The sequence below is a fragment of the Cydia strobilella genome, chromosome Z (genome assembly GCF_947568885.1).
Source record: "Cydia strobilella chromosome Z, ilCydStro3.1, whole genome shotgun sequence".
NCBI classification, from domain to species: domain Eukaryota; kingdom Metazoa; phylum Arthropoda; class Insecta; order Lepidoptera; family Tortricidae; genus Cydia; species Cydia strobilella.
In genome coordinates, this window is record NC_086068.1 from 39,719,598 (window position 1) to 39,732,554 (window position 12,957).

At 40.3% G+C, this 12,957-nt stretch overlaps 1 protein-coding gene across 1 annotated transcript in view; it reads right to left on the bottom strand.

Annotated features, from left to right (window-relative positions):
* The window catches only part of LOC134754828 (exocyst complex component 2), a 77,384-nt gene that overhangs the window by 18,566 nt on the left and 45,861 nt on the right, over window positions 1-12,957 (bottom strand). Inside the window, exons 11-15 of the mRNA XM_063691256.1 lie at window positions 9,960-10,112; window positions 9,248-9,436; window positions 8,163-8,323; window positions 7,015-7,243; window positions 117-337 (exon numbers count right to left, since the gene is read on the bottom strand). Of these exons, the coding sequence (XP_063547326.1) occupies window positions 117-337; window positions 7,015-7,243; window positions 8,163-8,323; window positions 9,248-9,436; window positions 9,960-10,112 (953 nt within the window). The remainder of the gene's footprint in view (window positions 1-116; window positions 338-7,014; window positions 7,244-8,162; window positions 8,324-9,247; window positions 9,437-9,959; window positions 10,113-12,957) is intronic.

Consider the following 12,957-nt stretch of genomic DNA (forward strand, 5'->3'; position numbering starts at 1 on the left):
GTTGATTCGCAACATTCGTTTTATTACAATAATCATCAATATGAAGAACATAATATCAATATTTCATTGCATGCTTGAGAAATGTACTATTAAAACGGCATTATATCAGGACTTACTCCGCTTTCGTCGTGAGGTAGTGCTGGCAGGCGATGCGCAGCAGCGTGTACTCGAGGCGCGCCTGGAAGGCCGCGGCGCGCGCAGCGGGCGCGGAGGCGGAGGCGGAGGCGGAGGCGGGAGCGAGTGCGCCGCACGCCGCTAGGCGGGCCAGCTCCTCGCACACCGTCTCGCATATGTCGGGCACGTAGCGCGCGGACGCCGTGCCGCACACGCTGTCCACCTGTCAGCGAACACAACCACTTTGTATATATCTCGCCATTTAGAGCACAGCCACACAATAACACAATAATTACAGATGCAGTCAAAGTTTATTTGTCAATATTGACCAAAAAAATCGTCTGTATGTTACGCATCGCATCAATGTGTGTAATTTGAAAATATTTTGGAATAACCATGGTACAAGAAATAGTTCCTCGATGGAAGAAGTGTTGAGAGAGGTCAACGAAAAGCTGTCTGTCGTACACAAAATGGAAAAAACCCTTGAAGAAATGTCTAACGACATAAGTTTTTATTCCGCAAAATATCAAGAGCTTATCGAGGATAGGGAAAAAGCGAACAGCAGAATAAAGGCCTTGGAGCACAGGAACAGCCACCTGGAGACATGCAATCGGGCTCTGGAAGATCGGGTAACCTGGTTAGAAACTAAAGAGAAAGAGAAAAATGTGGAGATAGCTGGACTGGAGGAGAAAGACGGCGTCGTGCTGGAAAACACTATACAGCAGTTAGCTCGCAAGTTTGGAGTAGATGACGGGCAAATTCGCGAGATACAGCGGGTAGGCATGAAACCCGCCGCGGTTAAAACAACTACCGCCAACAAGCAAACTGAGGGTCGCTCGAGCAAGCCGCGCCCGCGGCCCGTTGTTATCACCATGGCAACGCGGGCGGCTCACGACCAGTGGCTGGCCGCTAGAAAAACAGTTAAGCTATGCAATGATGACGTATTCGAGAATGGCAACAAAGACTTTATATACATAAATGAGGATTTAACTAAGTATACACGTAACTTGTTGTGGACGGCAAAGAATGAATTAAAACCTACTTATAAATACGTATGGGTGCAGGACGGCAAGGTGCTGATAAGGAAAGATGACCCAGCTGACGCGAAGATAAAAGTGGTCCGTTCCCTAAACGACATTGATTCATTTCTAAATGATGAGAAGTGACGTACTTACGCATATATCTAAAACGGTTCCTCTCATATATCTTAACATTATGTAATTAGGATGTTATGTATTTTTTTTTTAATTCAACGACGAATCTACACATATTACGTCTAACATAAGTTACAAAAAGTACGAGAACTTAGAAGTATGGAACAATGAAATAAACCTACATAAACTAAGTCTACATGTTATTCACATCAACATAAGGTCATTAAGAAAAAACTTTAACGAACTACAATTATTACTAAGCGGGTGTATGGAGAAAATAGATGTTATTGCTCTTACAGAGGTGAATATAAAAGAACAAGAATTGCCGATGTATAAACTGAAGGATTATGATACATATGTAACGACAAGAGAGACATCCAGGGGGGGGGGGGGAAATACTGGTATATGTAAGGAAGAGTATTAGCTTCACGGCATCTATAATTAAATCTAACTACAGTGAGATAATATACGGAGAACTCTCCCAGGGTAAAAAACAGCTGACCCACTTATTCGTCGTATATAGACAGCCGAAAACAAACAAACATGGATTTGTGACAGATATACATCAAGTGCTCTCGAAAATACCTACAGGACAGGAGTTAATAATGATCGGCGATACAAATATAGATCTCATGAATGAGGTCAGCTCAGGCAACGTCATTAGCCAGTACAGGGACAATATGTGTGAGTTAGGATTAGAATGCGCCATCAGCGACGTGACCCGCGAGGAGGTGTACGGGGGCCACGTGACGCGCACCTGCATCGACCATGCGTGTGGGTGCGCACCCGGCGCGGGCGGCCGGTGTCCGCGTACGTCCTCACCAACAAGGTATCTGACCATTATCCTATTGGAGTGAGCATCGAGGTTGTTGACCCCGCACAGACTGGTAAGCGAGCACCTGTGACTATTTTATGTGAAAAAACAGTTAAAACCCAACTTGATAGTGTTAATTGGAACGAACTGACTTACTGCGATTGTCCATTACAATTGCATGATAAGTTATGCTCAGCTTTTTCTTGTGTTTACAATGACTCTAAAGTACAAAAAACGCTGCCTGGTAGGCGCAAAGATAAAACGTGGATTAATAAAAGTAGTTATAAAAAATGTTAATAATAAGAGATAAGCTATTTAAAAAGTGTAAAAGTAGTCCTAACGATATGAACTTAAGATTACTATACAATAGATATAGAAACAGGGTCAACAAATGTATAAATAAAGCTAAAAATAAGTTTAGGCAGGAAGAGTTAAAACACTGTAATAACAATCCTAGAAAAATATGGGAAAAAATTAATTTATGGACAGGGACGGAAAAATTGAGCATAGATAGAATAATATAAAAACATTTAGCAAAGCATGATAGCATCTTGAATATTTGTAATACATTCTCGGAAACTTTCACGAAGGAAATATTAGATATAAAGCATAATTGTAATGTGAAATTCTTAGATAGGTCACAGTACGTAAGCAATAGTCAAGTATCACTAAGGTTTGTTAAGGCGCAAACTAACGATATAAAGAAAATTATCAATAATTTAAGTGAAAAAAAGTCGCCTGGATTAGACCAGATCAGGGTTCGAGATGTAAAATATTTAAGTGAAAAAATTAGTCCGGTGTTGGCGAAATTTATTAACTTGTGTGTAACAAAAACTATGTACCCAGAGCTATTAAAAACAGCAATAATAAGGCCTATATATAAGCAAGGATCATATACTGATTATACAAATTATCGCCCTATTGCCATTTTATCAGTCATTAATAAAATAGTAGAAAAGTACGTGACAGCACAAATTAGTAGTTTTTTAGAAAATAATAATATAATCACTCAGTCGCAACATGGATTCCGTCGAGGGCGCAGCACGGTGACCGCGCTGGCTCGGTTTACTGACGAGGTCAACGAGGCTCTGGACCAGCGGAAGCAGGTGGTTGTGGTCTTTATTGTTTTCAAAAAAGCTTTTGATACTCTGGGTCACAACCAGCTGCTTCAGGCAATGGAAGAGTGTGGAATCGCGGGTCCACTCCACGGGTGGCTCCGCGCATACCTCGAGGGTCGAACCTTGCGCACGGCCGTAGGAGGCGAGTGCGGCGCGCCCGCTTAACAGTATGTGTAATGTTGTCAAAAATTGTAGTGTCTACATGTATGCAGATGACACCTGCCTTATATACGCGGATAAAGACCTAGGCCTAATAGAAAACAGAGTACAGGAAGATCTAACTAACATTATTAAATGGTCACATGATAATGGGATTATTATTAACATTGCAAAAACAAAATGTATGTGTATACGGTCGCCCTTCTCTAGAGATAAGTACAGACCGCCGTGCATTGTGGGGCACAGTTTCGACTGCCTCCACAGTGCGCGGCCGGCTGGGGTCGCGTGCGGATGTGCCGAGCTCCAGGTGGTGGAACAATACAAGTACTTGGGCTTGCTTATAGATTATAATTAGTTTAAAAATAGTTTTAATTGATTTAGCTGTTAAGTAAAAATAACCAAAGTGAGCCGCAAAATGGCCCGTTGTATTATTTTTATTACGGTGAAACTATAAATTTCAAGAAAAAATTAAATGTTATAGTTGAATTGTTGAACAATAAATAAAGATTCATATTTTTTTTTTGTTTACCCATTTAGAAGAAATACGCTCTAGACCGTTACAGTAAGTAAGTAAGTATATAGTTTCTGAATTAAAGAGGTATTATTTACCATTATAATAATTTACCACCTCCACGAAATGCAAGGTCAAGAATTTTTTGTAAAATACGAACTAACTATTGCGTTATAGCATAGGTACTCGTATTATCGTTGCGGTGGTAAGTAGTAGGTTTTTTTTTTTCCTTTCGCCTTAATTTATCATTTCGCAAAAAAAAACGACAGGCCGTTTTGGTATTTTTACTAAACGGCTTAATCAATTGTAAGGGTCATTATTTATAAATACATAGTTTATATTTGGATTATGCCTAGTTTCATTTATGATTAGCTTATAAAAGAATATCAATTGACTCTTACTTGTCACTGTTCGTTTTCTTCATCAACCACCCCCAATCAATGGGAGATTACCCAATCTCCCAACACAATTTAAAAAATTGAAACAAAAATAAATAAATATCTATATACAACGTAAATTGCTAGCCTATATTAATCAATTAATTATTGTTTTGTTAGGAATCGAAGTTTATTAAAAACGTAAAAATAGGAATATGTCCTTTTATTTTTATATTTCATCGTACGTGATCGTACGTGAACCTGTCGTAATGTTCCTTTTATGGAGAAACTACCTATACATATAAGTCAAAGGGAAAAAGTTAAACGTTAGGAATGTTGTACATAAAATGTAGATTAATAGTACATTACTACAGAGGCCGGGAAGTAAGGGGTCTCCGGCCGAATGCATATATACGGCCGAACGTAGTGAGGCCGGATAGTTATGAGGCCGACAACCCCTTTTCACGCCGATGTATGTATAGTGCTTTTCTCAAACATGCAATGAAATAAATAAAGAAATCTCCACGAAATCAAAGTTTTAATTCTAAAGAAACTAAAAGTAAACTAGGCACAAAATATAACTACCACTTGTACCTATCTTTATCACACGTGTCGTATATTTTACACATGTAGTTAATCAATTTATTACACAAATGTTCAAAGGTATATTTATGTATCTTTGATTTTTCACCTTGTATCCTTCTGACTGTAGTTTTAGCCACATAACTAAGATTACATCGTTTTTTTATGTTGATATTATGCTTCACATACATCGTTGGCTTAAACATGGAGTATAATTAACAGGTATTCATTTAATATTTTCGTCGGAACTCATGTTAAATAACACAATAAACAACGCACAATAAATCCAATAAAATATAATTACAGATACACAATGAAAAATGTTCAACTTTACCTCCAAAACGATTAAAAAACCACCAACGCGTGTTTGAGTAGACATTTTTACCGCTAATATTTAAATGAAATATGTTTGTCAAAGGACTGTCTCATTTCAAACATAGACAGAGATAATCATACTATCTTTGTCTTACACTGGTACTAGCATCGAAAAGAAAAGGATGAGTATAGTTTTTTTGTTCTTATTTACTGACAAACTGGTTTGACCAACTATATTTTAAATCTGTATTTGTAGGCAAATTTGTAATTAAATATTATTGGAATTTGTTAATAATTTTTTTTTTTTTTTATTTATTTAGGCAACAAACAGTCATATACAAAAATGATGTAATAATAAGCAATGTGTTAATAGACCTTGAGTGCCCTACCTTAATTAAATAATTTCTAATCTAAAGTAGCTAGTGTAGGAGCAGTAAGCGGAAAACAAAGTTATCATTAATTAACAAACTTATCAGTAACTTGAAGTGTATCTATATATCTAATAATGTTTTATTTATATATTTTTTGTAAATTCGATACAAATAAAACTGCAAAATATATTAATAATCGTTTATTGTTTTTTTAAAGGGGTATTGGCAGAATGTCATTCCGAACCATAAGCAAATATTGGTTATAATTTTTTTTTTTGGCTGAATGCCATGATGCTGTGTCTTAAATATATGTGAAATGGAAATTAAAAAAGAGCCACTTCCCGGCCTAGGCCTGCAACTTTGTATGAAATTTCATTACAGGCCCCTCGTCTAGCCGCGCCGGAGTCGTGATACTTCCCAGCCTAATATAAAGAACGTAATATCAATATTACATAGCATGTTTGAGAAATATATATATTTTTTCATAATTTTTTGTTGAACCGTTAAGCAGATATATACTCTAGAAAGTGAGTTTACGGCCAACAATAGCGACTAGCGCCTTAAGTGAAATGTATATACCAATGACAATGTATTATTACTAAATAAATGATATGATATGATATGATGAAGGGTTGGAGCCGGCTCAGCAAGAGCCGCTCGAACACTTTGGAGAGGGTGGTGAGCAGGGTGATCGGACGATAGCTCTCCGGTCTCCCTCTATCTTTCTTTTTCTCGTTTTGGCAGCATTATCACCCGACCCGACCAAGTTTCCACGTTGACGCGTAGTGTCAGTGTCAGGGTCCCGAGCGCATGATCCCGTTGAACAGGCGCGTCACCGCCACGATGGAGCACTGTAGCAGATGCCGTGCCGTGTTAGTGCCGTGTTCGGGATCTGGTCGGGGCCCGGGGCTTTCCTAGGTTTGCAGCGAAGGAGAGTTCGCTACACTTGGCCCGCACTTGAAAAGAAGATCAGATACTCTTCCGTTCCCAGCGGCTGCTTGTAACGACGGTCTTGTAAGAACGAGACATGTAAGGTCGTTTATCTTACTATCTCACTCTATCCTATAGATTGAAATGATAGCTGACCGAGCGACCGGGTCGTGTAGACGCGGCCCGCGGCTATAATAATTGGCTGTTTGCATTTTTTTAGTGGATACATATTTTTAAAAAGTAAAAGACGATACAGTAATAACTTCCCGTGCGCTAAAACAGGACAATAATGGTTTAGTTTTTTTAATTTGACCATAAAGAAGAACTTCCCGTACTATTTTTGCTACAATAAGCTGAAGATTTCCGAGCATATTGGAGAAAAAGTTGTTATGTACTGAAATCGACAAGCATACATACTCGGCACCGACAATACACCGGCATCTTAACCTTTCTTTGAAAATGTGCCGCCGCGGAGTGTGGTGAGGAGCCATTCGAGGCGGGGTGTTAGGTAGACGGGTAGACTTATTATGTGGCGTGGGCGTGAGTGTAGAGTGTGATGGTGTCGTTACCTCGGCGTGCACAGCTATGAGGTTGTTAATGATCTCGTAGACGTAAGGGCGCGCGTCGTCGGCCAGCGCGCCGGCCGTGCGGTGCCGGCCCAGGAACATGCTGGGCTCTATGGTGCCCACTAGTGGGTCGCCCTTGTGCTCCAGGTATGTCTCCGCGATGTTGCTCTCGAGGGTGCTCAGAGCGTCCTTCGTGTCCTGGATGGCTTCTGTAGGCTCTGGCATCCCGTAACTGTAACAATTACCGACCCTCATGGTGTAATTACAGAATTACTCAACTAACAAAAGTATATAGTGGCATGGAACCGGCTCCTCAACGATTCTGTCAAAACGTCTCATACCTCTATAAAACTCCAAATAAAAACTTTCTTATAAATAAATAGTTTTTAGGGTTCCGTACCTCAAAAGGAAAAAACGGAACCCTTATAGGAACACTCGTGCGTCTGTCTGTCTGTCTGTCCGTCTGTCACAGCCTATTTTCTCCGAAACTACTGGTCCAATTAAGTTGAAATTTGGTATACATATGTAAGTTTGTGACCCAACGACGGACATGTAACATAAACAAATGAATTTTATACATGGGGGCCACTTTTGGGGGTAAATGAGAAAATTAAAAAATAAAGTTTTTCAAACTATATCGTGTTATATATCAAATGAAAAAGCTCATTGTGAGAATCTCAAGTATATTTTTTTATAATTTTAGGATAAACATTTTAGAAGTTATTCAAAAAAAAGGCAAAAAATGACCATTCCCCCCCTTTATCTCCGAAACTACTGAGTCAAAAATTTTGAAAAAATACAAAGAATAGATCTTTACCTATAGATTACAGGAAAACCTATTAGAAATTGCAGTCAAGTTTTTGTTCCGACCCCTACGGGTTTTTTAAAGACATTTCACTCACGTTTCACATAAAAAATACATTGTCTAAATTGTGTAATGTTGCTTGGAACGCGAGTCCGACTTGCACTTGGCCGGTTTTTTTATTTTATTCCAGCACTCCAATCTGTCAATTAAATTTCTGATAGTAGTATTTAAATCAACTTCATTTGAATGGTAGCGCTGTAATCTGTTTGTCTATAGGATCATAAGACAACTGCTTAGTAGTTGGTGCTGGCGCTGTTGCCAGCTGGAGTCGTCCCACTGAACGTACCTCTGGAAGGCTTGCGCGATGTTGTCGAGAGTGACGCGGCGCGTGTACTGCGCGTTGGCGCCGGCCATGAGCAGGCGCTGTTGCCAGCTGGGTGCGCTGCCGCGGGGCTCCGTTTCTAAAAGCGCCTCTAGTGCCACTGACAAGCACGTATTGTTCAAGTCCTAGAGACAAAGAACAGTACTATTATTTACTATAGATACGAGTATTTAATACAAAAACTAGGGTCTCTGTGGGCTGTGCTGTGTGTGTGTCAACGTTTGTAATTCCTACATATTTATCTGAAAAATAATAAATCAGTAGGTATCAAAAACTTGTAAAGTGACAACCCCGTGCCGACACTCACAGCTCGGTCATAAAACTGCGGCGCGCAAAGAAGATTCACCGTTCGTGAGCGGTTATAAATTTCAATTTTGCTTGCGGGCGGCGAGTATAGGTATAAATTTATACCTAAATCTGAGTTTTGTGAAGGAGTGAATTTTCTGTACGCAGTACTATTAGTTATTATGTGGCGGCGTGCCGGAAACAACTACGAAAGGCCGCTGAGTGGTGACGAGGGCAGACAAGTTGCAGGTACCTAGATGACCTAACCTCCGAGGATCTGGAGTTATGAGCCCAGGTTAGGTTATTGTAAAGGTACGAAGGTATCTGGTGGTACACAATGCCAAACATAAGCGACGCTAAATGGACCTTTTGACGCGTGGACATGTTCAGAATGCGTTACGTGCGAGCGTGGAGGGATATCAAAACAATACCGTGCAGGCGTTTTGCCTCTTTGTATTAATCTCTGAGTACGCGATAGGAGGCGCGGCCCGTAAACTGTATCACAATAATCAAACCGTGAGAGAACAAGTGCAAGTCGAGTGCAGTCCAAGTTTTCCATATATTAATTTTCCGGAAGCAACGTACTACATATATATATTATTGTGCAGTTAGTACCTATGCTCTCAACGTTGAGTTACAAAGTTGTTGTTGTAGTTGTAGTAGACAGAAAACATTGAGTCAGATATGAAGGTAGTGCGACATGACATGATTGTGTTATAGGTAGTAGGTGTAGGTGTAGGTAGACGAGCGTGCACTTGGCGTACCTGATCGGCGTGTTCGTTGGTCACGTCGTGCAGCACCTGCACGAAGGCGAGCAGGATGAGGCGCGCCTGCCGGCGCAGCGCTGCCGCCGGCTCGCCGGCCAGCAGCTCGCTCTCGCGCCGCCCCGCCGCGGCCACGCACCTCGAGATCGAGTGCAGCGCCTCCTTCACGTAGCTCAAGAGGAGCGAGGGCTGCTCACAGACAAGTTTGCTGTTGGCTAAATGCAACTACTTATACTTAACAGATAACAATAATATCAAACTGTGGGCGTCTTGTTGTTGTCGGTGGGGACCAAAGCTTGATGAAAAAACGATAACCCGATCAAATTACGTAGGTTCTTTTTGGTATGTCGTCAGCAATGTTTTTGATTTTGTCGCACATTATGGTTATATGTGTCGAAGTCTATTAGTCAGTTCCCATTTTGTCGCTTTACATAAGGACGAGATTTGCTCGTATTCGAATAACATGTCAAGGCGTTTTTATGGCAAACGACAAAGTGGAACGTTTTCCCGGCCGCGGATACATATTTTCTATTAGCGTCAGGTTCTAGAGAAATGTAACTGTCTTGTGCAACGTGGTCACCAAAAGCCCCAGAAGGGGAGAATCGCGCGCTATATGCCGTGCGCGTGATATTCGAATATCACTTCCACTAAGCGGAACGGCTACCCTACCGACATACGATCACAACTATCACAAGTAATAGAGTATAGTTACGAGGTTAGTGACGGCGCCGTAGTCGGAGAAGTGGTGGACGCGCCATGTCTCGTGGTCGCCGAGCGCCTTGACGCGGCGCAGCGCGCGCTGCAGGAACACGCCCATGCCGTGCGCCCGGTACTCGAAGATCACCTTCTCCACTATGCTGAGCGGCTGGCGGGAAACAACCACATTAATACATACATACATTACATATTTATACAAAGACTAAAAGCTCAAATAAATATAGTGGCGAAAAAAAACAGGCATTTGACATTGTGTTTACAAGGTGAGGAATTGCTTCCCTTAGTCACATGCGGTCAACCTGAGCAAAGATCCAGCGCAGTTTGCTGCTTGTGCTATAATGGCCAGCAGCGAACATAAATACGAGCGAGTTGTAAACCCTTTGACCGTTACAGACGACCACTGAAGCGCACGGTTACAGTCTAATATAAACCCTCGTGCATCGTGCATTCCGGTTCCGCCTGTTATAAACAACGCATACGATGGTGCATTGTGTATAGGTAACAGGCGTGGGGTTGAAAGGGTTAAGAAAATATGAGCATGAGCACATTGATTGATTTTGACATTAATTTTGGATATCTGGAGGCCAAGTGACAATCGTTTATAGAAAACGCCAAAATAAACTTAAACAGTGGCGTCAATTTCGTTGCATATGTAATCACGATAAATTTCATTTCGATTAACCTTTCGATATATGATTGTCACCGTAGTTACGGCCCTAGCTCGCTAACGGATGACTGTGCCCTGTATTTTATTTATTTGTATTTTATTTATTATTATTCGGAGATACAACAGCTGTTAACATGTCAATAGGTTTTATAAATATGATACCTACAAAAAGCCAATTGCAGGTTCTCACCAGTAGCTACATATTAACAAAAAACAATTGGTGGTTAGCACTATTGCATGATACCTACATTTTAACGCCAAAACTATAGTAAACGTATAATTCGAAATTAACTAATAAAAGATACACAAAGAAAAAATACAGCACAAAGAAATTTTAATGGCAATGGCATGCTCACTTAAAGAACTCCTCCGTCAGGATACGCCGCACAGTTTAAATGTTGCTGTTGATAATTTTTAAGAAAAAAAACCGACTTCAATGGGGGATGCCGCTGAAAGCTCACTTATTGTTGATGGTGCACTCTTAGATTCCAGACAATGAAATTAAAAAGACAGCATATTTTGCCTAATTATGTAGAAAAGGAGGTAAAACCGTTCGTTCGTTTCTGTAAGGGTTGCAGTTCTAACCTAACCTAACCTACTTTTCTGATAGCATTTCTTTTCTGTAAGGGTCACAGCTCTAACCTAACCTAACCTACTTTTCTGATAGCAGTTCTGTTCTGTGAGAATCGAAGTTCAAAACACACCCACCCACCTAACCCACTTTTCTAGTAGCATTTCCGGGTCCGGGTCTGGGTCCGGATCCGAGTCCGGGTCCGTGTCCGGCTGTCCGGGTCCAAGTTTGGGTCAGAGTTCGGTCTGGGTCCGGTTCCGAGTTGGGATCCATGTCCAGACCCGGGTCCGGGTCCGAGTCCGGGTCCAAGTTTGGGTCTGGGTCCATAAGGAAGAGAACAAATCGCCAAACGTGAACTATGTGTCATTGAAGAGTTCCATTCTGATCATCATCAGCAGTTCCACTTCATCAAATGTCACTTTTTTAAATGTAAATGCTGGATTTGTTGATGAAAATACAAAAATCACTATATGTATGCCTTTCACATTTGAGGAGTTCCCTCTGTTCCTCGTGGGTCTCATCATCAGAACTCGAGCTTGACAAAAATATGTCTTAAAAACTTAAGTTGCTAACAAACATAAAGAAGAGGACAAATCGCCAAACGTAAACTATGCGTCATTAAAGAGTTCCATTCTGATCATCATCAGCAGTTCCACTTCATCAAATGTCACTTTTTAAAATGGAAATGCTGGATTTATTGAAAAAAATACAAAAGTCACTATATGTATGCCTTTCACATTTGAGGAGTTCCCTCGATTCCTTATGGATCCCATCATCAGAACTCGAGCTTGACAAAAATGTTTCTTGAAACATAACACTTGAACTTGCTTAACAAACATAACGAAGAGGACAAATCGCCAAACGTGAACTATGCGTCATTGAAGAGTTCCGTTCTGATCATCATCAGCAGTTCCACTTCATCAAATGTCACTTTTTTAAATGTAAATGCTGGATTTGTTGATGAAAATACAAAAATCACTATATGTATGCCTTTCACATTTGAGGAGTTCCCTCGGTTCCTCGTGGGTCTCATCATCAGAACTCGAGCTTGACAAAAATATTTCTTAAAAACTTAAGTTGCTAACAAACATAAAGAAGAGGACAAATCGCCAAACGTAAACTATGCGTCATTAAAGAGTTCCATTCTGATCATCATCAGCAGTTCCACTTCATCAAATGTCACTTTTTAAAATGGAAATGCTTGATTTGTTGATAAAAATACAAAAGTCACTATATGTATGCCTTTCACATTTGAGGAGTTCCCTCGATTCCTCATGGATCCCATCATCAGAACTCGAGCTTGACAAAAATGTTTCTTGAAACATAACACTTGAAATTGCTTAACAAACATAACGAAGAGGACAAATCGCCAAAAGTGAACTATGCGTCATTGAAGAGTTCCGTTCTGATCATCATCAGCAGTTCCACTTCATCAAATGTCACTTTTTTAAATGGAAATGCTTGATTTGTTAATGAAAATACTAAAATCACTATATGTATGCCTTTAACATTTGAGGAGTTCCCTCGATTCCTCATGGATCCCATCATCAGAACTGCTTTTTGACAAAAACGGGACCAATCTTTATGTGTATACTTCCATTAAAAAATAATTTTTAAAATCGGTCCAGAAATGACGGAGTTATGGAGTAACAAACATTAAAAAAAAAACATACAACCGAATTGAGAACCTTCTCCTTTGAAATCTTGAAGTCGGTTAAAAATATCAATGTCCTGCTCCCTCGTAAGTTTATTTAG